We start from the raw sequence: 23,177 nt of genomic DNA on the forward strand, positions 1-23,177 counted from the left end.
CTTTTTGGAACAGGCCAAAAGTAAAAAAAGGCTGAAGTTTAGAGGCTGAAAGTTGGCATATGCACATTCAATAGGGAACACAGACTTAGTGACAGTAGGATTTGAGAAGTGTGGGATGAAAGAGAAATACTACAGGCAATTAAAAAACCACTTCTGAGCATGCTCAGTACACTGAGCATAAGGGTCAGCTTTGAGAAGAGCTGAATGTACTGCCCAGCCTCACATGCACAAGGGCAGCTGCTCTCAGATTTGCTTGAGGAAGAATGCAAATATGCCCATGAAATACAAACAAAAATGCTCCAAAAACCCTACAGGGGCCAGAGAAAATATAAACTACTGAGCTTGTGATTTTTAGAGTCTCATCACAATATGCAACATTATGCAAGTTTTAAGTTTTTCTTTTTTTAAAAAAGTGCAGTTCTCATGACTGAAGCTATATTTTAATAAATTTAATTTTTATCATCATAAAAGTCTCATTTGGGGATTAGAGGCTTTTTTAAAAAAATGTTATTCTCTGCCTTCCAGCCTTTCCCTTTACTCTGTAGTTGAAGGCAGACCAGGGGTTGCTGCTCTGAGATCACGAATAGGGCCCTGAAAACAGTATCAGGGAGCGACAAGGCAGGCTTAGCAAATGGTAGTTATTTACCTGTAACTGGAGGTTCTTCGAGAAGTGTTATCCCTATCTATATTCCGCATGTGGGATATACATGCACACAACATGACTCAGTCCACAGTTTCTTGCAAGTAGTGTCTGTGGGCCCGCACATGCATAGTACCTCTCCTTGTGCTCCCAACCAACGGCATAAAGGCTGGGGTAGGCCAACATCTCCAGTTTCCCACTCTTACCGCAGGGTAGGTAGCGGAACACAGATAAGGACCACACATCTTAAAGTATCTTCAGTTTCAGGTAAGTATCCTCCATTTCTTCTTCAAGTGATGATCCCTATGTCTTTTCCGCACATGGAAGATTAACAAGAGGTCGTCAAACAGGTGATGACTGTGAGGATGAGGAAGTGATAGCTAACTGTAGTACTGCTGTCCCCAAAGCCACAGCTGACGACTGTACAAGGTCATAATGGCTTGGGAAGGTACGCAAATAGCTCCAAGTAGCTACCCTACATATCTGTAGTATGGGTACGTCTCTCAGAGATGCAGCTGAAGTGGCTTGCCCCCTGTGGAATGAGCCTTTACCCTTGCCGGGGACAGGAGGGGATGTCAAATATCTGGTAAGAAAAGGTAATACAACCCGAGATCCATTTTGAAAGTCTCTCCACTGATACAGGTTGATGACCTGATACCTCTGCTATGGAAACAAATAGTTTAAGGTGTCTTTCTTATGTCCTTTGCTCATTGTAGATGAAAGGCCAAAGCCCTCTGGGCGTCCAGAGAATGCAGTTCTCTCTCCTTGTCTGAGACATGTGGTTTAGGAAAAAATAAAGATACACCTCTACCCCGATAGAACGCGACACGATATAACATGAATTGGGATAGAACGCGGTAAAGCAGCACTCTGGGGGGGGGGGCTGCACACTCCGGCGGATCAAAGCAAGTTCGATATAACATGGTTTCACCTATAACGCGGTAAGATTTTTTGGCTCCCGAGGACAGTGTTAAATCACGGTTGGAAGTGTATGTAGATGACCCGACTCGTACGAAACGGAGAAACTATCTTGAGTATGCCTCAAGGGTGGGGGCAAAGCAAGACCTTTTCTTTATAGAAGGCAGTATATAGTGAGCCCACCATAAGCACTCCCAGTTCACTAACTCTTCTGGCTGACCTTGTAGCTATCAGAAAGGCCATTTTCATGGAGAGATGGGACATGGAGCATGTAGCCAGCAGCTCAAAGGGAGCATCCCCTTCAAAAATCTAGTTGCAACAGGGTGCATGAAGATCATACGGTTAGCCACTGGAAGATCGAAAGAGCCGACTGCTGCTAAATGCAACCATAGGGAACTGAACACAAAACCTGAAGACTTAAGGGTAAGTAGATACTCTAAAACATCAGGGATTCTGGCGGACTCTGGAAACAAATTGCATTGATGAGCCCAAGCAGGTAAATGTTTCCATTTAGCTGAGTAACAGCTTTGTGTAGAAATCTTTTTAACTTTGGATTACACCCTCCTGGAACATGACCTCTCTCTCTCTCTCTCTCTCTGATGGCCATCCAAATACACAGCTTTGAGTTGCTGCGGCTCTGAATTGCAGTGTGTGACCTTGCCCATGTTGTATTAGCAATTCCAGCAACAAGGGGATGCTCACAGGTAGTTGCACTGAGAGTTTCAACAGATCTGTGAACCAGAACTGTCTCGGCCAGTTGAGCATGATGAGGATGACTCAAGTTCTGTCTCAGCAGATCTTCCATACAACTTGCGCGATCAAAGGAATTGGAGGGAAGACATACCCCAAGTGACCCTCTATGACATCAGGGAGCAATGAGCCTTTGCCAAGACCTGCTCTAAAACAGTATTGAGGAAGCATCCTGTTTGCCTGAGAGGCAAAACGGTCCCAAGTTAGCATTCACCATTAAGCAAAGACATCATTGGGAATGGATTCATGACTCCCCCATTCAGGATTCACAGAAAAGTGTCTGCTCAGGCAGTCCAGTAGGGAATTTTGAATCCCTGGTAAGTAAGCTATGATAAGGCTATGTGATGTTTGATGCACCAGTTGCAGAGCTCTGCAAAGAAAGGGCTCTTGTTCTCCTTTGCTTGCTTATATAAAATACTATTACATTGTCCAATGTTAACCAAACATGTTTGGATTGGATGAGTAGGAGGAAAGCATTGCAGGCCTAGTGGACCCCCCTGGATTCTAGTAAGTTGATGTGCATTCTGGACTCCCAGAGGATCCAGCCGCCCTGTACCACGTGACTGACCATGTGCACACCACAACCTGTTCCTCCTCCTCTTCTAAGCATGCAGCATCCACGCTGTGAGATGCGGGGACATGAATGCTGGATGCAAAACCTGACCGTGATACTGAGTCAGAAGATAAGGATGAAGAGGAAACGATAGGGGAGGCCGAACCAATAACATGAGGAGGTCAGAGAACCAGCATTGTCTTGGCCCCACTGAAGCAATAAAAATGAGCTTGGCACAATCCAGTTTAAGCTTGAGACTGACTTGTGGGATGCATGGGAGTAGAAACCCTCAACTCTTGCGTGGCAATAGAGCACTGTTTCTCTGAGCGTTTCACAGTAGGGGGCAACGAAGTTGGGGTACTCCAGAGGGTCTTTGAAGGCTCCAAGGAAAGTCTCATTTATCAGGATGGCTACTCTCTCCTGGAGCTGGTGATTGGAGAATATCCAGCATCTTATGGATATTCTCCTACAGGAACATTCTGACTGGATACCAAAGGTAGCGGCCATACACCTCAGGAGGCCCTGATGCAACTTAAAATCCTTGGATACTGAGGCTATGTCTACACTACGGGATTATTCCGATTTTACATAAACCGGTTTTGTAAAACAGATTGTATAAAGTCGAGTGCACGCGGCCACACTAAGCACATTAATTCGGCGGTGTGCGTCCATGTATCGAGGCTAGCGTTGATTTCCGGAGCATTGTACTGTGGGTAGCTATCCCGTAGCTATCCCATAGTTCCCACAGTCTCCCCCGCCCATTGGAATTCTGGGTTGAGATTCCAATACATGATGGTGCAAAAACAGTGTCGCGGGTGATTCTGGGTAAATGTCGTCACTCAATCCTTCCTCCGTGAAAGCAACAGCAGACAATCATTTCGCGCCCTTTTTCCCCTGGATTGCCCTGGCAGACGCCATAGCATGGCAACCATGGAGCCTGTTTTGCCTTTTGTCACTGTCACCGTATGTGTACTGGATGCTGCTGACAGAGGCGATACTGCAGTGCTACACAGCAGCATTCATTTGCCTTTGCAAGGTAACAGAGATGATTACCATCCCTATTGCACCGTCTGCCATTGTAAATTGGTGATGAGATGATGGTTATCAGTCATTTTGCACCATTTGCAATTGGAAATTGGCAATGACGGTTATCAATCATTTTGTACCGTCTGCTGCTGTTATGGATGCTCCCGGCTGGCCTCGCTGAGGTTGGCCGGGGGCGCATGGAGAAAAATGGGAATGACTCCCCGGGTCATTCCCTTCTTTATGTTTTGTCTAAAAATAGAGTCAGTCCTGCCTAGAATATGGGGCACGTCTACTAGAGAGCCAGAGAGCACAGCCGCTCCGGGTCAGAGCCCCAGAGATCCTGCAGAAATGATGAGCTGCATGCCATTCTAGGGGGTGCCCCTGCAACAACCCCACCCGTTGCTTCCCTCCTCCCCCAACCCTCCTGGGCTACTGTGGCAGTGTCCCCCCATTTGTGTGATGAAGTAATAAAGAATGCAGGAATAAGAAACAGTGACTTTTTAGCGAGATAAAATGAGTGGGAGGCAGCCTCCAGCTGCTATGATAGTCCAGGCAGGATATTAAAGGGGTGGGGCGGGGGGAGAGAAGCGCAGCCTCCCGCTGCTATGATAGTCCAGGGAATACAGAATCTTTTCTTTAGACACGAAAGTCAGGGGGGCTGATGGAGCTCAGGCTCCAGCTGCTATGATGAGGACGGTTACCCAGCATTTTGTAGCGTCTGCCAGGAATGACAGAGTGTCATTCCCATTTTTACCCAGGTGCCCCCGGCCGACCTCACCAAGGCCAGCCAGGAGCTTGGGGGGTAAATTGACTAGATATTCCCTGAACCACCCCGGACAATGTTTTTGACCCTACAGGCACTGGGAGCTCAGCCAAGAATGCAAATGCTTTTTGGGGACTGTGGGATAGCTGGAGTCCTCAGTCCCCCCTCCCTCCCTCCATGAGCATCCATTTGATTCTTTGGCTTTCCGTTACACTTCTCACGCAGCACTGTGCTGAGTCCCTGCTGTGGCCTCTGTCTATCATAGCCTGGAGATTTTTTCAAATGCTTTGGCATTTCGTCTTCAGTAACGGAGCTCTGACAGAACAGATTTGTCTCCCGATACAGCGATCAGATCCAGTATCTCCCATATGGTCCATGCTGGAGCTCTTCTTGGATTTGGGACTGCATCGCCACCTGGGCTGATCAGAGCTCCACGCTGGGCAAACAGGAAATGAAATTCAAAAGTTCGCTGGGCTTTTCCTGTCTACCTGGCCAGTGCATCGGAGTTCAGATTGCTTTCCAGAGCGCTGTGGGATACCACCCGGAGGCCAATACCGTCGATTTGCAGCCACACTAACCCTAATCCGACATGGCAATACCGATTTCAGCTCTACTCCTCTCGTCGGGGAGGAGTACAGAAATCGGTTTAAAGAGCCCTTTATAGCGATATAAAGGGCCTCGTTGTGTGGATGGGTGCAGGGTTAAATCGGTTTAACGCTGCTAAATTTGGTTTAAATGCGTAGTGTAGACCAGGCCTGAGGGAGAGGAAGATTCCAGCACAGAAGAGTCATCCAGGGAGGACAAAGAGGCAGTTAGCTGTGCCGACAATGGATCCTGTTCTTGTACCACAGGATTCAGCTGGAAGAGCCCTTTAGGTCCTGGGGAATGGACTAAGTAGTTGATTGCAGTTGAGAAGTACAGCAGCGGAAGCTACTATTGGGACTGGTGATCTCACTCTGAAGTGGGTCAAGGAACAGGACCTCAGGGACCGAGGAGCATTTCAGTGATTCCAAGGAGGCCACTGGGCATAAGGACAAGGTTTTGGTAGCCAGTAGGCACTGGTCTAAGAGCCCCTTGTCCCAGCTGTGGGACAAATGCTGATCTTGGTATTGATAATGATCTGAGTGCAATCTCCGGCGCCTACCCGGGAGGACAATCCAGAGGTTCTGTACTGACAACAGGAGAGCCAACCCTGATGGGGCAAATAACTGATCAGACTCATCTGAAGCCAAATAAGGAGGCAGCATTGGTGCTGAAGAGAAGTGGAGAGTTGGCCTTGGTGGCATCAAATGGGACATACTCCCACCCACTACCAGGAAAGGTGTCGTCACCCAGGCCAGTACCAAACTTCAGGATGGGATCTGCGCCACGATGACGACAGCGCCGAAGAACGCACCAGCATCAAAGGGGTCTTCAGTGCTAGACCTGGCCTCAACTCCAAAATCTACAACTCAGATGGTTCGAGCTGCGGTGCCAATGAACCTGGCAGCTTGTGACATGACCAGAAGTTGTCCAGGGCACTACGGAGGACGAGCCGGCGGAAGCCATAGCACCAGAGAACCCCTGAACTAGCTGAAAGTCTGGGACTGAGAGATAACGTAGGTCTGATGCCGGCTGGCATGCCATCAGTGTGGCGACAGCTGGCACTGGTGCCAGCATCATTGGTACTGGACTCAATGGACACCCCAGTGCTGGAACCAGAGTTGACAGTACAGGCCCTTGCTTTTCACAGCACGGTACCGGGAGCAGCTGGATGGACCTGCTCCATCCCATGTGCCAGAGGGAATACAGTGCCAGTCAGCACTCCCCTTCAAAGAGGAGTCTTCCTGAGCCCTGGAATGGTCTCAACTCATTTAATGTATCCTCTTCTTCATTGCACCAGAAGAAGTTGAATGACCCCTTTTCCTCTTGGGGGAAACGCCAGAGCTTGAGTGTGCAGCAGCATCACCTGCCAGATCCAAAGGGTACTGCTAGACAAAGTTCTCCAACTCTAGTGCATGGGGCACACCCATACCCACATGCAATACATGGCTTCATCTACTCAAAGAAGAAAGTTAAGTTTCCACAACAATATAAACTCTGCCACGCTGCACACACAGTATTTTATTCCTAATTTTCTTTTATGTGTAGTTTAATATATTATCTGTTTCTGCTGTAAAATGTGCCCATAAACTAACAAAACTGGGGACCAATATGAGCCAATTATTGTTTTGTGTTTTGAAACTGTAGCATTTCTTTATTTTCAGGGGTCTTTTTTTTTTTTTTTTTAAACTCTGACCATAATGTTGCATCAGCACAATTTTTTTTCCACTGAACGTGTATTATTGGTTCATTTATTTCTCTAACACAGCGACATCAGTGGCGGAATCAGACAGCTTTCTCTCACAGCAGCTCAGAAAGCATTAGTACTTATTATGCCCCAAACCCCTCATGTAATGTACAACCGCTGTGATTAGGAGATGAGATGCAAAACAATGCGAGTTTGTAAGTCACCCATGTGTGCTAACTATGGAAAGTGCTTAGATACCACAGTGATAAATACAAGATCCTGAATGCAACCATTCATCATAGGGTTGCCAACTTGCTACTTGCACAAAACTGAACACCCTTGCCCCTCCCCTCCTCCAAGGCCTCGCCCCTCCTTCCCGGCCAATGGGAGCTGCGGACCTGGTGCTCGGGGTTAGGGCAGCATGCGGAACCCCCTAGCTGCCCCTACACCTAACAGCTAGAGGGGAGACATGTCACTGCTTCTGGGAGCCTGCTTTAGCCTCGCTGACCGGACTTTTAAACAGCCCCGTCAGCGGTGGAGACTGGAGCCACCACAGTCCCTTTTCGACTGGGCATTCCAGTCAAAAACCAGACACCTGGCAACCCTAGTTCATCAGCTCACAGCACTCCTGTGGAATAGTTATGGGCAGGTTGTGAATAATAGCTTGTTGAAACTTCAGGAGAAGTTAAGTAGTCAAAATGTAAATACCCAAACTGAAATTTGGCCGTGACACTGTGACACATGGTCTTATGTTCATGTTAAAACTAAAAAAAAAAGGGGGGGGGGGCTTGTCTACACTGGAAATTTTTTCAGTTATACCACTATAGTTATGCTAGTATAACTCCCCTCTTCAAAAGCACTATAAGCCACCCCTGAAAAACCCATTCTTATACTAGAATAAGACTGCTCACATGGGTGTTACACTGTTATAACTACAGCCATTTAAAGTCACACCCTACGTTATAGCAGTATAATCTTTGTGCATCGACAAATCCTAAAAGATCATGGGCCTGTTTCTAACAGCTGCTGAGCCCCTGAAGTTCCTATATAGCTTCATTTGGCATTTCTGGTGCTTGAAAATTGAGCTGCATGTGTCATGGGAAATGTTTGCTGAGTCTTTTCAGTGCAGAACCACATACCAATGGATGTAGGGGAGTGGATAAACACTAATTTTGTGATTGCTCCTGGTTCTGACATTCCACTTAATGGTCTAGATGTTCTTCAGGAAACCACAGCTGGAATACATGCACAATAGCTGAAGCACAAAGTATGTAAACTATACAATACCAATTCACAAGTGTGCTTTCATTTGTATTGCATTCACATTAAAAGGAGGAAATACTATCGACTGGCTCAGTAAAATATCATATTTCATTTGTGCATGGAGCATTTTGGTATGAAACTTATTACCTGCATTAAAATGAAAGCTACAAAAAATGATCATTTCCCATTACAAAAAACTCTGAAATGGCACTGTTTTAAAAAGGTAAATGTGATGCTATATCATATCATTGGTACAGGGCTTGTAATACGACTTACACTGATACTTGATTTTATTTTTTTTCCCCCACCTGATATTGCAGATGACCAAATTTTTTCCAGATGGCAATATGAAATAAACTTTACACTGGGTATTGTTTCTGTTGAGAGAAGTCCTTCCTGACCATACTTAGTACTGTTTTTTCTCAGGAAGCTGAGAAATGTTATAATATAGTGATTAACGCTGGCCGTGGAGCTAGTGTTTCCTTGCCAATAAAGGGCAGAGTCTTTAAAAACACTCCATTCATTTTTAGCCTCCCTTGTGTTCCTTTTTAGGTTCCTTTCCCCACTCCTGATGTACGTTATAAAAATATTGTTTTTTAAAGAGACTTTTAATTGCAATGTGCAATGAATGCATACAGTGGTTTTATGGTCTGCTTTGAAAATGCTGTGATTTTTAGAAACAAAAAGACCCATACTATTAATGCATTTCAAACACTAACAAACCAAATGAAAAACTTGGTGAAGATAAAGCTAAAGCTGCAAATACATATTTATTAATTACATCACTCATTACTTTAGTTATAACAAAAGAACAGATGTTTGAATGTCAGGAAACTAGAAGGTTAGGTTATAGTTCAAAACAAACAAATGTCAGAAAATCTCAAGTGCCTGTACCAAGTCATTTTTTGAGATGGCAAGAATGCATTAGAGGACTTCACTAAAAATGAAATATTCTCTCTCAATGAACATGTCTCAGACACTCTGTGTTATATACCCAGCCTTTGCCAAAATAACTCTTTTGGCAGGAAGAAACACATTTGTGAAATGTCAAGCTATAGGATCTTTACTATGAAATTTAGGAGAGCACAAAATTGCCCTATAATGGAAAGTTTCTTACAACCTCAACTGTGGAGTCACAGCTGTGCTGCCATAATACTGCTGCTCTGAGTGTTTCAACACACTGAGTCTTCACAAAATACCAGGATTGCTCTCTTAATTGCCTGACTGAGGTAATGAAAATGGAACAATCTGAACCCACCTGCAGGATGCAACTAATATCCTTTGCATAAATACAAACTCCAAGTTCTGAATTGTCTGTTGACAGCTAATCTAAGCTTTTGGAGTTTGGTCTAATGTTTCCTTGGAACTTCCTTGGAAAGTAGTTGGAAAAATGATGCTGTCTGACCTCAGACTAGAGAAGAAAGGTACAAGTTATTGCTTGCGCCTTCATATGAGGATACCTCCAGGTAAGGAAACCGAGATTTGTTAATTAAGTCTGAGTTAAAAAATCAGCTGGCATCAGAATAGGTTAAAATAACTGGGCAAAATTCTTTTCCATTTTATTTAAGGTAACAGATTATATATCTAATGATTCATCAACATCTATCTACAATAAACTAATGTCGTCTTGATCACAGGCAACAGTGCAGAAGTGCACACTCACAAATACTCATCAGTAGTAAAAAACAAACAGATTTTTCATATGCACTTTTTATTTGTATTAGTTTAGGCTTTCACAAAGCAAGATTTCAAATGTAAAGCTCCTCAGCATTACCCATGTTACTATTTTAAATCTCACTATTTCTTTCTGTGGAAAATGAATAATTTCTTTCTCTACAGCTCTTGGATTTGTTTCTTCATTCTGGCATACATACAACAGTTAAATCATTTTTTGCACCTTTTGACCTTAAAGCTAGCCACATGATCATGTATTTCACTGAAACTCTTTCACTAGTGCTATGATCAACTCAGCTGTAGATTCATGCCAATCTCATTACAGTTAAGCAGTGTTACTATTAAAATTGCATTTGACCAACAGCACAGGATACGAAAATTGAGCATTTTTATTCCTGTTTTAAAGTTTAAATAGCTTTTTCCTATTCTCTCTGCCAAAAACCAGACTTGCCCAGGTTATGGTACTACAAATGAGCACTGCACTGAGAGATCACTTTCTTTTGATGTGTACTTGGGTCTATGACTTCTTAGATTATTAGCTGAAAAAAGGCAAAATGCACTATTTCTAATTTGTATCTTGGAAAGATACTATGTGCTTTCTTCAGCAAAGAAACAGATAGCGAACAGGAGCGGCTAACAGGAGTTTTGCGAGGGAGTTCTCCAGGTGAAGGAGGAGCAATTACGTGACCCATGGAGTAAGTTTGTCTGTAGTGTGTGTGAGTGTGCGTGTTTGTGGTGTGCTTGCTGCTTGACTGAAATATACCGTGTGGTCTGTTTGCTTGTGGGACCATGTGCTGAGCCAGAGGAGCTAGTGAACAGGAGTGGCTAATGGGACTTTTGCAAGGGAGTTTAGAGGGGGAGTGTGTGTGTGTGCGCGCATGCGTTTGGTGGTGGTGGTGGTGGCTAAATACACTTAACATTCTTTAAACTTAAAGCCAAAAACACCCCCTGGTAAAACCAAAACATCAACATCAGAAGTCCAAACGACCAACCAACCAACCAAACAACAGAGTACCCAGTTTATTGTACCCAATGCAGCATGTATGATTGCCTGCCCTATGGGTGGGTGGCGTAGGTGTGCATTCAGTGCAAGGAGCTCCTGGCCCTCAGAGTCCACGTACGGGCTTTGGAGATCAGGGTGGCTGAACTGGAGGAGCTAAGGGAGACAGAGAGGTACATAGATGAGACTTTCTGGGACACAGTAGAACGGTTCCATCCCCAATCTGACAGCCTCTGTGCAGTTGAGGGGATGAAAGTCTCATGGAAGGAGAATATCTAACTGGAACAGAGGGGAACAATCCCATAGTTGGGATCCTCCTTCCAGATGGTGGTGTGGTATAATCTTGCACTGAGAATACCTCTCCGCTTGAGGGAACTCCCGTTACTAGGAAGAGACAGGTAATAGTGGGTTACTACTACTATCAGTTCAATCAGCTTCTGTATCAAATGACTGGAGAACAGCTAATGTGACGCCAATTTTTTTTAAAAGGGCTCCAGAGGTAACCCTGACAATTACAGGCCGGTAAGCCTGATTTCAGTTCTGGTCAAACTGGTTGAAACTATAGTAAACAACAAAATTGTCAGACACATAGATTAACATAATTTGTTGGGAAGAGTCAACATGGTTTTTGTAAAAGGAAATCATGCCTCACCAATTTACTAGAATTCTCTGAGGTTGTCAACAAGCATGTGGACAAGGGGGATCCAGTGGATATAGTATATTTAGATTTTCAGAAAGCCTTTGATAAGGTCCCTCACCAAAGGCTCTTAAGCAAAGTAACCTGTCATGGGATAAGAGGGAAGGTCCTCTCATGAATTGGTAACTGACTAAAAGATAGGAAACAAAGGGTATGAATAAATAGTCAAGTTTCAGAATGCAGAGAGGTAAATAGTGGTGTCCCCAGTCCTATTCAACATATTCATAAATGATCTGAAAAGAGGGGTAAACAGGTGGCAAAATTTGCAGATGATACAAAACTACTCACAATAGTTAAGTCCAAAGCAGACTGTGAAGCGCTACAAAGAGATCACATAAAACTGGGTGACTGGGCAACAAAAATGGCTGATGAAATTCAATATTGATAAATGCAAAGTAATGCACATTGGAAAACATAATCCCAACTATACATATAAAATGACAGGGTCTAAATTAGCTGTTACCACTCAAGAAAGATCTTGGAGTCATTGTGGATAGTTCTCTGAAAACATCCACTCAATGTGCAGTGGCAGTCAAAAAAGCATGCAGAATGTTGGGAATAATTAAGAAAGGGATAGATAATAAGACAGAAAATATCATATTGCCTCTATATAAATCCATGGTACGTCCACATACTGTGTGCAGTTGTGGTCACTCCCATCTCAAAAAAGATATACTGGAACTGGAAAAGGTACAGAAAAGAGCAACAAAAATGATCAGGGGTATGGAATGGCTTCCATATGAAGAGATTAAGAAAACTGGGACTTTTGAGCTTAAGGGGCGGATATGATAGAGGTCTATAAAATCATGAGAGGTGTGGAGAAAGTAAGTAAGGAAGTGTTATTTACTCCTTCTCCTAACACATGAACTAGGGGTCACCAAATGAAATTAACAGGCAGCAGGTTTAACACAAACAAAAGGAAGTACTTTTTCATACAATGCACAGTCAAGCCATGGAAGTCCGTGCCAGAGGATGTTGTGAAGGCCAAGACCATAATCGGGTTCAAAAAAGAACTAGATGGGTTCATAGAGGATAGGTCCTTCAACGGCTATTAGTCAGGATGCGCAGGAATGGTGTCCCTACTCTATTTGCCAGAAGCTGGGAATGGGCAACAGAGGATGGATCATTTGATGATTACCTGTTCTGTTCATTCCCTCTGGGGCACCTGGCACTGGCCGCTGTCGGAAGACAGGACTCTGGACTAGATGGACCTTTGGTCTGACCCAGTATGGTCAGTCTTATGTTCAGAAGCATAATCATATACTTCATGGGAATTGTGGCATAGTTACTAGAATATTTCAGAATGGTTTTGCTGATGGAAGCTCATATAAGGCATTAAACTACTAGCACCGTTAAGAGTTGTGAAAGAAGCAATTTTGCTTTTGATTTTTCTTGCTATGCAACAGCTCTGTCAGAGCAGTGGTCTGTGGTGGCCTTTCCAGCTTCCACCAACTACTTTCTGAAGAGGTGGGCTCTCACTGATATAGCAACTGAAGCCAATATCAGTGCTCCAAGAAGGTCCTTGAGTCACTGCTGCAAGTGAGATTGTATTAATGTGACCACACCTCCTCCTTCCAATTCTGTAGGGCGAGACTGGCAGGGCTCACAGACAAATAGTAAATCCCATGGAGGTAGCATTCAACTGATATTTTTTAAAAGTGGGGGAGGGAAGAGTAAGGGATGGAAGGAAACAGATGTAGCCTCCCAGTGAGCTGGACTGAACAGTAACACACATGAATTATGAGTTTCTGCCCAGAGCAATGGATTCAATGTGCAAGAATCCCCAACTCCATCCAGCAGAAGCTGCTCACAAGAAGAGGCAAATTATCCAATATGGGAAACTGCAGAAAATCTCTGTGCATGTCTTAATTTATGTAAATATCGAGTCACTCAGGATGGTACAGGATGAGAATTTTTGAAGGCGGGATTTCAACTCAGATCACCTTCAATGGGAAGGGAGGGAGGGAAATTTTTCTACTGCTACTGAGTCTTTTCTCCCGTAGGGAGCTCAATCTGAACTCTAACACTTGCACTTCTCTGCCAAGAGGCTATGCACACAAGTAGTAAATCGAACAGAAAATCATATTTATTTTTCTTTACACATGGCAAAGCCAAAAAGTTACTGCTATCTGAAGTTACTGCTCTATCTTCCTGACTCTGTAGGAGTACAGGTAGGCTATGGCATGCCATATATTATCACTTTTACTTTTTTCCATTTTTTTTAGAAAGAGAAAAGGGAGGTAGTTTCCACTCTACACTGAGTATATTTTAAATTTTCTGTTAACTTGTTTGTTTTTTCCCCCCAAAAAGAAGAACTTGTATAGTGTACTGATTTGCTGTGTGCTACCAGCATAACAGATTGATTCCATGTTACATTTAAGAAGTAAGGAGTCATGGTAAAATGTTTTACAATTATTATATACTGCAGCATTTTAATTTTCTAGTTTGTAGATTTTAATCCAACACAGCACATTCCTGCACCCACGCTGTGCAGTTACAGTAGATGTTTCATCAGCCAAGCAAGGCTGAAGACAAAAATATTTAATGGAGACAAAAGCTCTACAGAAATGCCAGCAAGCTAAAGGGAAGGAATGCATGATAAATGAAGAATGTAACCAGAGATAACTGGTAGGGGCAAATTGAGCTTTGTGCAGTTCCACTCAAAACTTAAAATGCCGATCACTACTATACATTATACTGGGCAAAATAAAGACTTTTTTAAAGCAACTAACACACTTCTGTTGAACAATAGTTCATTGTCAAAGCTGTTATCCCTGGATAGCAAAATTGTATCCTAGTGGCAATTTTAGAAAAATATTTTTAATACAGAGGGCCTTTTTTATTCAATAAAAAATGTCTAAATGTAGTTCGTAGAGAAAGGTTTTAACCAGGTCACTTCTTGATGTTCAGATAACAAAAGTACTTCACACTTAGTGAAATGCTCAGCATTTCCCCTCTATTTATGCTTGTGCTACATGCTACACCACAAAGAAGCCACCACCATGTTTTTCCTGACATCAAACAAAAAAATTTCTGGGAAGGACATGTAGAATATCTGATTGTACCTCGGAAAATCTAATTAACACCCCGTCCCACATGATTTATACAGTAAGATACAAATAACCCCTATTATATTATATTGCATAAACCTCACTTCTCTCCTGCATCCTTGACCAATGTCACATCTCTCCTAGAATGTAAATGTGGGGCAAAGCTTTTGACCAATTTCTCTGTAGCATGTCATATGGCACTATCTCTATAGCAGGGGTAGGCAACCTATGGCACGGGTGCCGAAGGCGGCACACAAGCTGATTTTCAGTGGCACTCACACTGCCCAGGTCCTGGCCACTGGCCCAGGGGGCTCTGTATTTTAATTTAATTTTAAATGACGCTTCTTAAACATTTTAAAAACCTTATTTACTTTACATATAACAATAGTTTAGTTATATATTATAGACTTATAGAAAGAGACCTTCTAAAACTGTTAAAATGTATTACTGGCACGTGAAACCTTAAATTAGAGTGATTAAGTGAAGACTTGGCACACCACTTCTGAAAGGTTGCCGACCCCCTATCTATAAAGTGCATTTACAGAAGTTATGTAGTGCAGGCAATGTACGATGCAAAGCAAAGATGGGCGGGTCATGTAGACTGCAGGCAAGACAATAGGTGGACAACCCACATCAGTGACCGGATCCCCAGAGACCCCAAGTGACCACTGCGCAGACCGAAAATGTGCTGGGCCGATCCCATGATAAAACTCTTTGGCCATAAGTGAAAAGAACGCACTTGCAACAAAATGGAGTGGTGTGGCATTGACTTGCATTCGTGGAGGGATGGACGAGGAAAATCTGGACAAAGGTGATTTACAGAAGTTGACTGTTTCAGCATGTTCTTTCATTGCTGCCCAAACCAAGATCCTTTCTAATTCCTATGGCCTTCCCTCTAGGTTTATGATCGCAGAGAGCTGCACTATTCAGAGCACCAATGGGCCAGTGTTTTTAACAGGTTTGTAACTAGTGTGTTAAAACATTGTACATTATAATGTCTATATCTTTTCAATCATTCCTCAGTCATGTTTCCCCAATTATATAAAAACTAATATTAGGTTTTTTTCCTTCCCTCCCAACTCACAATCACAGTTGGAAATTAAGTGGCATACATGTTGGCCCTAACGAACAAAACGGGATTTCTTATCTCTTTGAAGTAGATGAAAAGGAGCAACTACTTCAAAAAACTTTTAACCAAATCAAAGAGTTAAATTGCTAGCTTCCCTCAAATTTTCAGATTAAATTAGGTCTTGTAAAACACAGTGCTTTTTAAAATTAAATAGAAGTTCTTCCAACTTTGAAACCAGCCTTGAAACAAGTGACTTGACTAGCATCACACAGGACTTCTGTGACAGGGGCAGGGTAGAATCCTGTTCTCCAGGGCAGCATTTAACTGCCTTAACAATGACACCCTCCATTCTCTTCCTGCACGCCACTGCCTAATTCACTACACACCTCCCGGTACACGTGAAACGGGTCCTGGAGACTATAGCCTCCCTTTCACTACAGGAAAAAAATGTGTGAGATCATGTAATTAAAGATTTTATCACATTGCTTGTATGCACAAAGGATGCATAGACAGCCTTAATTCTGGCATTTCTTAACTTCTAAATGCTTGACTTTGCAACTGTAATGGTGTTCTTTTAACACAGGTTTTGTGTAAATGCCTTGCTTTTTAAAAAAACAAACTGAAAAAAGAAAAATTCTATCAAATAGCATCATGCTGACACCTACATGGATGATTAGTACCACTGGAACCTTTAGATCTCCCACAGACTTCTGCCATTTGAACTAAGGGGTCCCCAAACTATGGGGTGTGCCCCCATAGGGAGGCCTGAGGAATGTTCAGGGAGTCTAGCAGGGCCAGAGGGGCGAGGGGTGGGTAGGAAGCACCACCCAGTCCCACTCTGCCCCAGCCCAGTTCTGGCCCCAGCCACAGCTCTGCTCCACCCCTTGCTCTGCCCCCAGCCCAGTTCTGGCCACAGCCACAGCTCTACTCCATCCCCTACTCGTCATCCAGCCCAGTTCTGCCCTCATTCCCTCTCTGCCCCCAGGTCAACTCTGCCTCTGCCCCAATTCCTCGCCCAGCCACAATTCTGCCCCCAGCTCCACCATCAACTCAAGCTCCTCCATTATTGGTATGGCGTGCGACAGGAAAAGTTTGGGCACCGCTGCTCTGTGTGGTCCAGCAGTAGAGGTGGATGAAACACACACACTGACAGTGGGTTTCAGTGATATCTGCTGGCAGCAGAGGAAGCTCAGGAATCTTAAATTCCACTCCAGCCTTTGGAGGGAGTGTCTCTGGTGAACACAGACTTCTTCTGCTCCATGCCTTGCAACATGTCCGTCTCCTTCCCACCCCTCGCTCTTCGTCCTAGTGCCATTCTCCTCACCTAGCCAGTCCCAGCCTCCACTCCTCAGGCTTCTAACCCTAATCCCAATCTCACTGCCCAACAAATCCTTGTCTCACCCCCTGGACTCCTCCTCCCATACGCCTTGTTCAGCTATTCCCAGTTCCTCCTCACCCCCTGGCTCCTTGCCCACCCAGTTCCCCCTCTCTCAGAACCTTGTCTAATCTGTTTTCCCCTCTTTCCCCCAGCCTCCAGTCCCATCCTCCACTACCCAGGTTCTCCATCCTCACTGGCTTTCAATCCCAGTCTCTCTCCCTAGGTTCCTTGCAATCTGTCTCCCAGTTCTAGTCTCTCTGCCCAGCCAATCCCAGTCATCTCTGCCCAATTCTTTGCCCCAATCTACTTCTTCCCTCTCCTTTCCTCCTACATCCAGCTCTTGTGCCCTCTGCATTCACATCAGACAGCTTCCTGCTGCTCACTTCCTGGGTCCAGTAGCAGTGCACTGAGAACATGAGAGTCAGCCTCCCTGCTTTCAGTCCTGGTGCCCAGCCGTGGTCCGCAGCAGCAATTACAGGGCAAGTCTTGCTCAGCCTGGGCTGGAGTTATGCTCAGTATGGACAGAATCTTCAAAGAATTTAGCTGTGAAGTTTTGGCAAGTCATCATTAAACAAGTGTGAAATGCAATTATTCAAACTTGGCCAAGATCATTCTGATTTAACAGAGATGGAGAAAAGCAAATCCCTGACACAGTGTTACCCCCACCCCCTGCCAAATGTCAAGACTCTGCTTCAAAGCATGGGGGTGCTATAGCTTCCAAAAGAAAAGGTCACCAGAATTTATCATGAGCAAAAGATCTATTTTTTCTAGCCTCATTCTCAGAAATGCCTGAACCACTTTGTTTGAAATGTTGAAAAATGTTGGGTAAGGCAGACATCTGACTTGGAAAATGTCAGACCCAAACTTTGAGTTTTGGCAAAGTTATACGCTACCGAACATGTGGTTGTGGGAGGTGTCGGGTAATCTTAATAATGGTGCTACCAATCTTGCCTATAAAAATCACTGTTACAGCAATGCAATCTTATTGTCCTCAAATTACCATTTATACTAGTAATACCCTATCAGCTTCAATGGAATTGCACAGGTGTAACTGAGCACATAATTTGAGGAGAATGGAGCTGCATTTGTAGCACTGCAAACAGAAATTAGTTAACAATGTTCTTGAGGCATAAACCAGAAGAGTGTCCAATTTACTTTTAAACAGAGTTATGTTGGTTCTGCAGGATTGATACACTAGCAAAAAAAAATAGTAAGTCAAATCACTAGGTAGACAGATATGACGGAAGGAATTAGTGAAGGATGAACCAATTTTCAAACATTTTGTTTTTAAAAATAAGAAACACCCTTTGTTAATTAAAGATCTTAAAAGTTTAAAAGCACTGCTGTTCAGTTAAGAAAGTTTTGTTTTCACTTGCTTGTTTTGAGTTTTAAGCCTTATCTACACTGATTTAGTTAAACTAGTGCAAGTCATACGAATGCAGTCATACGTATATTGACTTAAAACTGGTTATACTGGTTTAGCTTGCCCTGTAAATTTACCAACACGAGCTAAACAGATATAAAGTGGATTTAAATTAATTTAAGAGTGTCCACACAGGGTTTTGCAATGGTTTAACAAAGCCACTTTAAAACCACAGTTTTAAACTAATGCAACTGTGTGTGTTTATGGGGCTTCTGATATGTCTGACACTTTGATTTTCTCCTGAAAACAAATATTGTAATCTTACTGATAATGTTATGTTACAGTAAACCTCAACTACCTCTGGACTAAGCACTAGCAAATACAGTTAATCTATCTTTCAGGAGGTACACTGAAAGTGATATCATTGCTTGATTTCAAATCTATTTCCAAAGCTTCGGTCACAAAGAACAGAAAATAGGCTTAAGTTTACTTACCTCTTTTTGGCCTCTTCATATTGCCAGCTCAGTCTTACTTTGTCCACAAGTCTCGTTTTATCATCAAAGCAAAACTATTTTTTGGAGTTGAGGACCAGGAAGAGAAGGAAAGGTGGCGAAACACAATACACATTAGTAACAAACATTGTAAAAAGAATATAAATAAAATGTTGTCTCCCCACCCAAGCTTACCAAAAAACGGTCAATGTTTCAAATAAAAATGTGTCTGCAAGAGATAGTTTCGATTCTTAAGATATGAAATTGTGTTCTTAATAAATTACCTAAAGGTGCAGTAACTGTAAAGTTAGCCCTCTCAGTAAACTGGCTTTATGGAAATAAAATGAGTTAGAAACACTTAATTATGCATTGTCAAGACCTTCCTAAATCAGAGCTCAAAATGTAAAGAATAGTATGTATCAAACGAGTGCAATATTTAATTGCTTATTACAGTAGTATTCTTATTTTATGGGAAAAGTCAGTGCAAAGTCATTGGGGTTTTGCTTCCAAAGCAAAAAGAAAGACGTTCCCTATATGTTGAAGCATTACTCAGTATTTTAGTCCCTGAAATCCATGGCTCTTTGCCTTAAATTTATCTAGAAATAAACAACAAATTAAACAGTTTTATTCCAATGTGCTACAACTGCTTCTTGAATCAAAAGGTTGCAACGCTGTTGCCATGCTGCAATTCTTACTGTAGCAAAGCAAGCTCTTGTCTGCAAACCCTCCTTGGGCAATATGCTCCATCACATGCAGCTTTAGTTCCTCCCCAAGCCAGCCACATATAGCTTAATAGCTATAACTTCTCTGGATCCCCATACACACCAGATCACTGAGCTTCTAGTCCCTTATCAGTTCCCTGTCCTACTCTATGCATCTTCAGGCACAGGTAACACAATCCACCAATTTCCCACTCACAACCACCAGCTGATACTAATTCCCCCACTGCAGAATATTTTTCAAATTCAGGAGTGCAAGGGTTATCCCTATGCAGATATACATTTATATTTTCTAATCAAATGTATACTATACAAACAGTCTTCAAAATATACCATAGTTGGTTTGTCGTGGATGATATTCAATGTGCATTCTGAAGCAGAGAACATGGCTATTATCCTTTTGGTAAACTTGCAATCTGATCCACCACCAGTTTCAACAAATGACTTTCCAATTGTACCACACGACTCTCACTTTGGACCATGTGAGAAAAGTTTAGTGCCAGATCAGTTCCTTCAAACTCTTCACAGACCACAATCACATGTCATATTTATAAAAATTTCCCTTTCTACTCACCCATCACACATGGGTGAAAGGGACTTGAGGAAAAACAGACCAAAGAAAAAATGCATGGTATACAACACTCAGAAAAAGCCATTAACTTAAAGCTCTTGAATTGTAACAAGCTTTGTATCTGAAGTAACATTCAAATTCTTATACTATCTCACTGTGAATGGGCTCTCAGCTCCACTTCAAGTTTCCTCAGAAGCAGTTGCTTACTTTTTGCCCATGAAAACCTAATTCAAATGACCAAAGTAACAGTGCATGGTAACCACTTTAACAGGCATGCACACGACAGTGTAATTCACATTGGGTTGTTTAAGTATGGTGCTCTTTTACTTTTCTTGAACATGTTTTAAAGAAGAGCTTGAAGGAAATGACAGCGAAAGCCTGACCAACCAGCTCAAGAAAGAAGTGGATTCTTATTTAAAAAAAAAATATTAGAGACCTTATTTAAATTGTAAACTTCCCTTTATTTTGGAAGAAAGGAGTAGAGATCAATTTAGATCTTGAAACTTTTAATCCATATGAAAAGACGAAACCAAGTGTGGGTAAAGAAAAAACTTGACAGGTCAGAGGGTAACAGGTCCTTGAGGCAAATGTAAAACTGGGCACTTACAACCCTTTATTTTTTACCCTCCAGCATGGCTGTAATACTAGTAAAAGTTTGATGCTTGGTGCCAACAGCTGGCAACAATTGCACTATAAAAAGGCAAAACCATAGTCTGGGAGGCTTGTGAACACGCCTGCGGGGAACTATTATTCAGGGTCTACTTTGCCATCTGCCCATTAGTCATAGCAATGGTAAGAAAGTGATTGCTTCAGCCCAGACTGATGGAACTGAGGAGCAGATTCCTTTGTAAACATTTCACAAAGGCCTTTTGCATGTTTGAGGATTAGAATCACAAAGCACATAACTAGTGAACATTATTTGCACACTATTAAACCAAAATGGATTCTTTTAAAAATGGAGGGAAAAAACCAGCATCCATTCCACTGCAGCCAAAACATCTTTGAATTAAAATGGAAAACAAACCATAATCATGTGACTAACACAAAAGCAGCTTATTTTCCACAGCAAACGTCTTGCATTGGAACACATACCTCTCCAGTGATGTCAGTTTGAGAACAAGCATCACAGTGTTGTTGAGGTAAACAGGAATCACTGAGTGAACTAGAATTGTGCAGAGAGTCTGTAATACAACAGCTATTCCTGAATCCATCTGTTAGCTTCGCCAGGCTCTAAAAAAGAACATTAAAAAGGTGATCTAATATAATCTAATTTTGGTTGTCCATTTAAAAAAAAAAACTAGTAGAATTACTCCACCCACTACTTTTTCTATTATTGGGATATAACAGGATGTTTATTAAAAAAAAGTTACCTGTAAGAAAGTCAAATTTATCATTTCATTCTGTGAAATGGGAACTTTGTTTTGAAAACTCAATTTCCAAAAACCCCCAATGATTGTATACTGTATGTAAGTGTATATTACAACTAATGTAGTTTAAATCCAAGAACAACAAATAGTTAAGAAATATCTGTCAAAGTTTCAGTTTTCAGAGCTGTGAATAGTTCTGACTTTATACACGGCAGCTGCCAGCTTCCAGGACAGACAGCAGAGAGGGCCATGTCTTACCCCTGCCCCTGCCTCAAACACAGGACACTCCTCAGTGACTAATCCCTCACCCATCCTGAAAAAATATCACCCACTGCTTCAATTTTAATCACAGTTAATTTCACCCCTAGATTCTACAATCACAAGGTCCATGCAACCAGAGAAGTTTTTCCACCTGGATTGCAGGTAGGGCAGCACTATGAAATCTGTGGATCTGAGCAGACTGTGTAGGTAAGGGTGTAGAACAGCACAGAGGGAGAAGGGCAGGTAAGACACAATCATGCAAAATAGCAACTGCCAGATAGAAGGCAAGTTTTCAATTTCTTAAATGAAATGTTAAAAGAAGAAAGTCAACATCATGATTTTTATACAAGCTTAGACAACAGGATTTGGGGTTTTTAAAGTTCCCATTAATCAGAGTTTCTCTTCAAGATAAATAGCTAACTTTTAATTTCACGATTCGACTTCTTGATTATTCACCCTCTCCTGCAACCAAATGTTTTCAAAAAAGATTTTTTTTTCTTTTGCCACAATTAAAACAAAAACCATAGCCTGGCATGCATGAGAGAGACCACTGGCATCCTCCACTGCGAAAAATTTAAACATAAAATATTTAAATAAACTTCTCCCACACGTTCCCAAAAAGAAAACTCACACTAACAAATCCCATCAAAAATTAAGTTAACCTACTATAACCATACTGACCAGCATCAGGTGGAAGACTGTTACTTAAAGAACTAATCTGATTCTAAACTACAGAGGCTCAGTGCCAGTGAAACAGAGTTTGCTGATTTTAGGTTCCTATGGGGATTGCTAATTTGCAACAACCTGTAGTAATTAGGCACACCCAATTTATTAAGATAAAAAGGACATAATATAGCTGAGTGGTTCTCAAACCGTAGCTCACAAAGAACTGCAGACAACATGGTACTACTGGCATCTCCTCCTTGCTTACAATTGGACAACTACAGAAGCAAGAAAAAAGCCCTTCCTGAAAGCTAATAGAGGAGAGGGGCCTGGTGCCCTCTGATTTCCACACATGCTCTACCACATGGTGTGGTCCCACTTTCATCTGTACTGCCCTGCTCAAAGCCATTCATCTCCATGAGGTACAGGGGAAATGTAGCTGTGCTGGGTGTAGGGCAATGAGGGTCTTCTGCCTGAAACTTCTCTCACTTCATCGCTCTATCCTGAGGACACTATGCCAAATACACACACTATCAGACACAATTTTGGGGCAACATGTACTTCATGTTAGATAGAAACAACTCTTCCACTTCAATATTTCCTACTCAATCTCCCAACCCAGTAAAAAAAAGAAAATCTCCCCAGGGCTGTTGATGGATGTTAAAATTAAAAAAGAAAACACACACCGGAGC

The 23,177-nt window shown here is 42.5% G+C and overlaps 1 protein-coding gene across 2 annotated transcripts in view; it reads right to left on the reverse strand.

Moving 5' to 3' along the window:
- WWC3 (WWC family member 3) overlaps positions 1–23,177 on the reverse strand; it is a 169,302-nt gene that overhangs the window by 49,538 nt on the left and 96,587 nt on the right. For both annotated transcript variants that reach the window (XM_044990979.1, XM_044990896.1), the window contains exons 7-8: positions 21,287–21,424; positions 18,908–18,981 (exon numbers count right to left, since the gene is read on the reverse strand). In XM_044990979.1, coding sequence (XP_044846914.1) covers positions 18,908–18,981; positions 21,287–21,424 — 212 coding nt within the window. The remainder of the gene's footprint in view (positions 1–18,907; positions 18,982–21,286; positions 21,425–23,177) is intronic.

Source organism: Mauremys mutica, chromosome 1, assembly GCF_020497125.1.
Source record: "Mauremys mutica isolate MM-2020 ecotype Southern chromosome 1, ASM2049712v1, whole genome shotgun sequence".
NCBI lineage: Eukaryota > Metazoa > Chordata > Testudines > Geoemydidae > Mauremys > Mauremys mutica.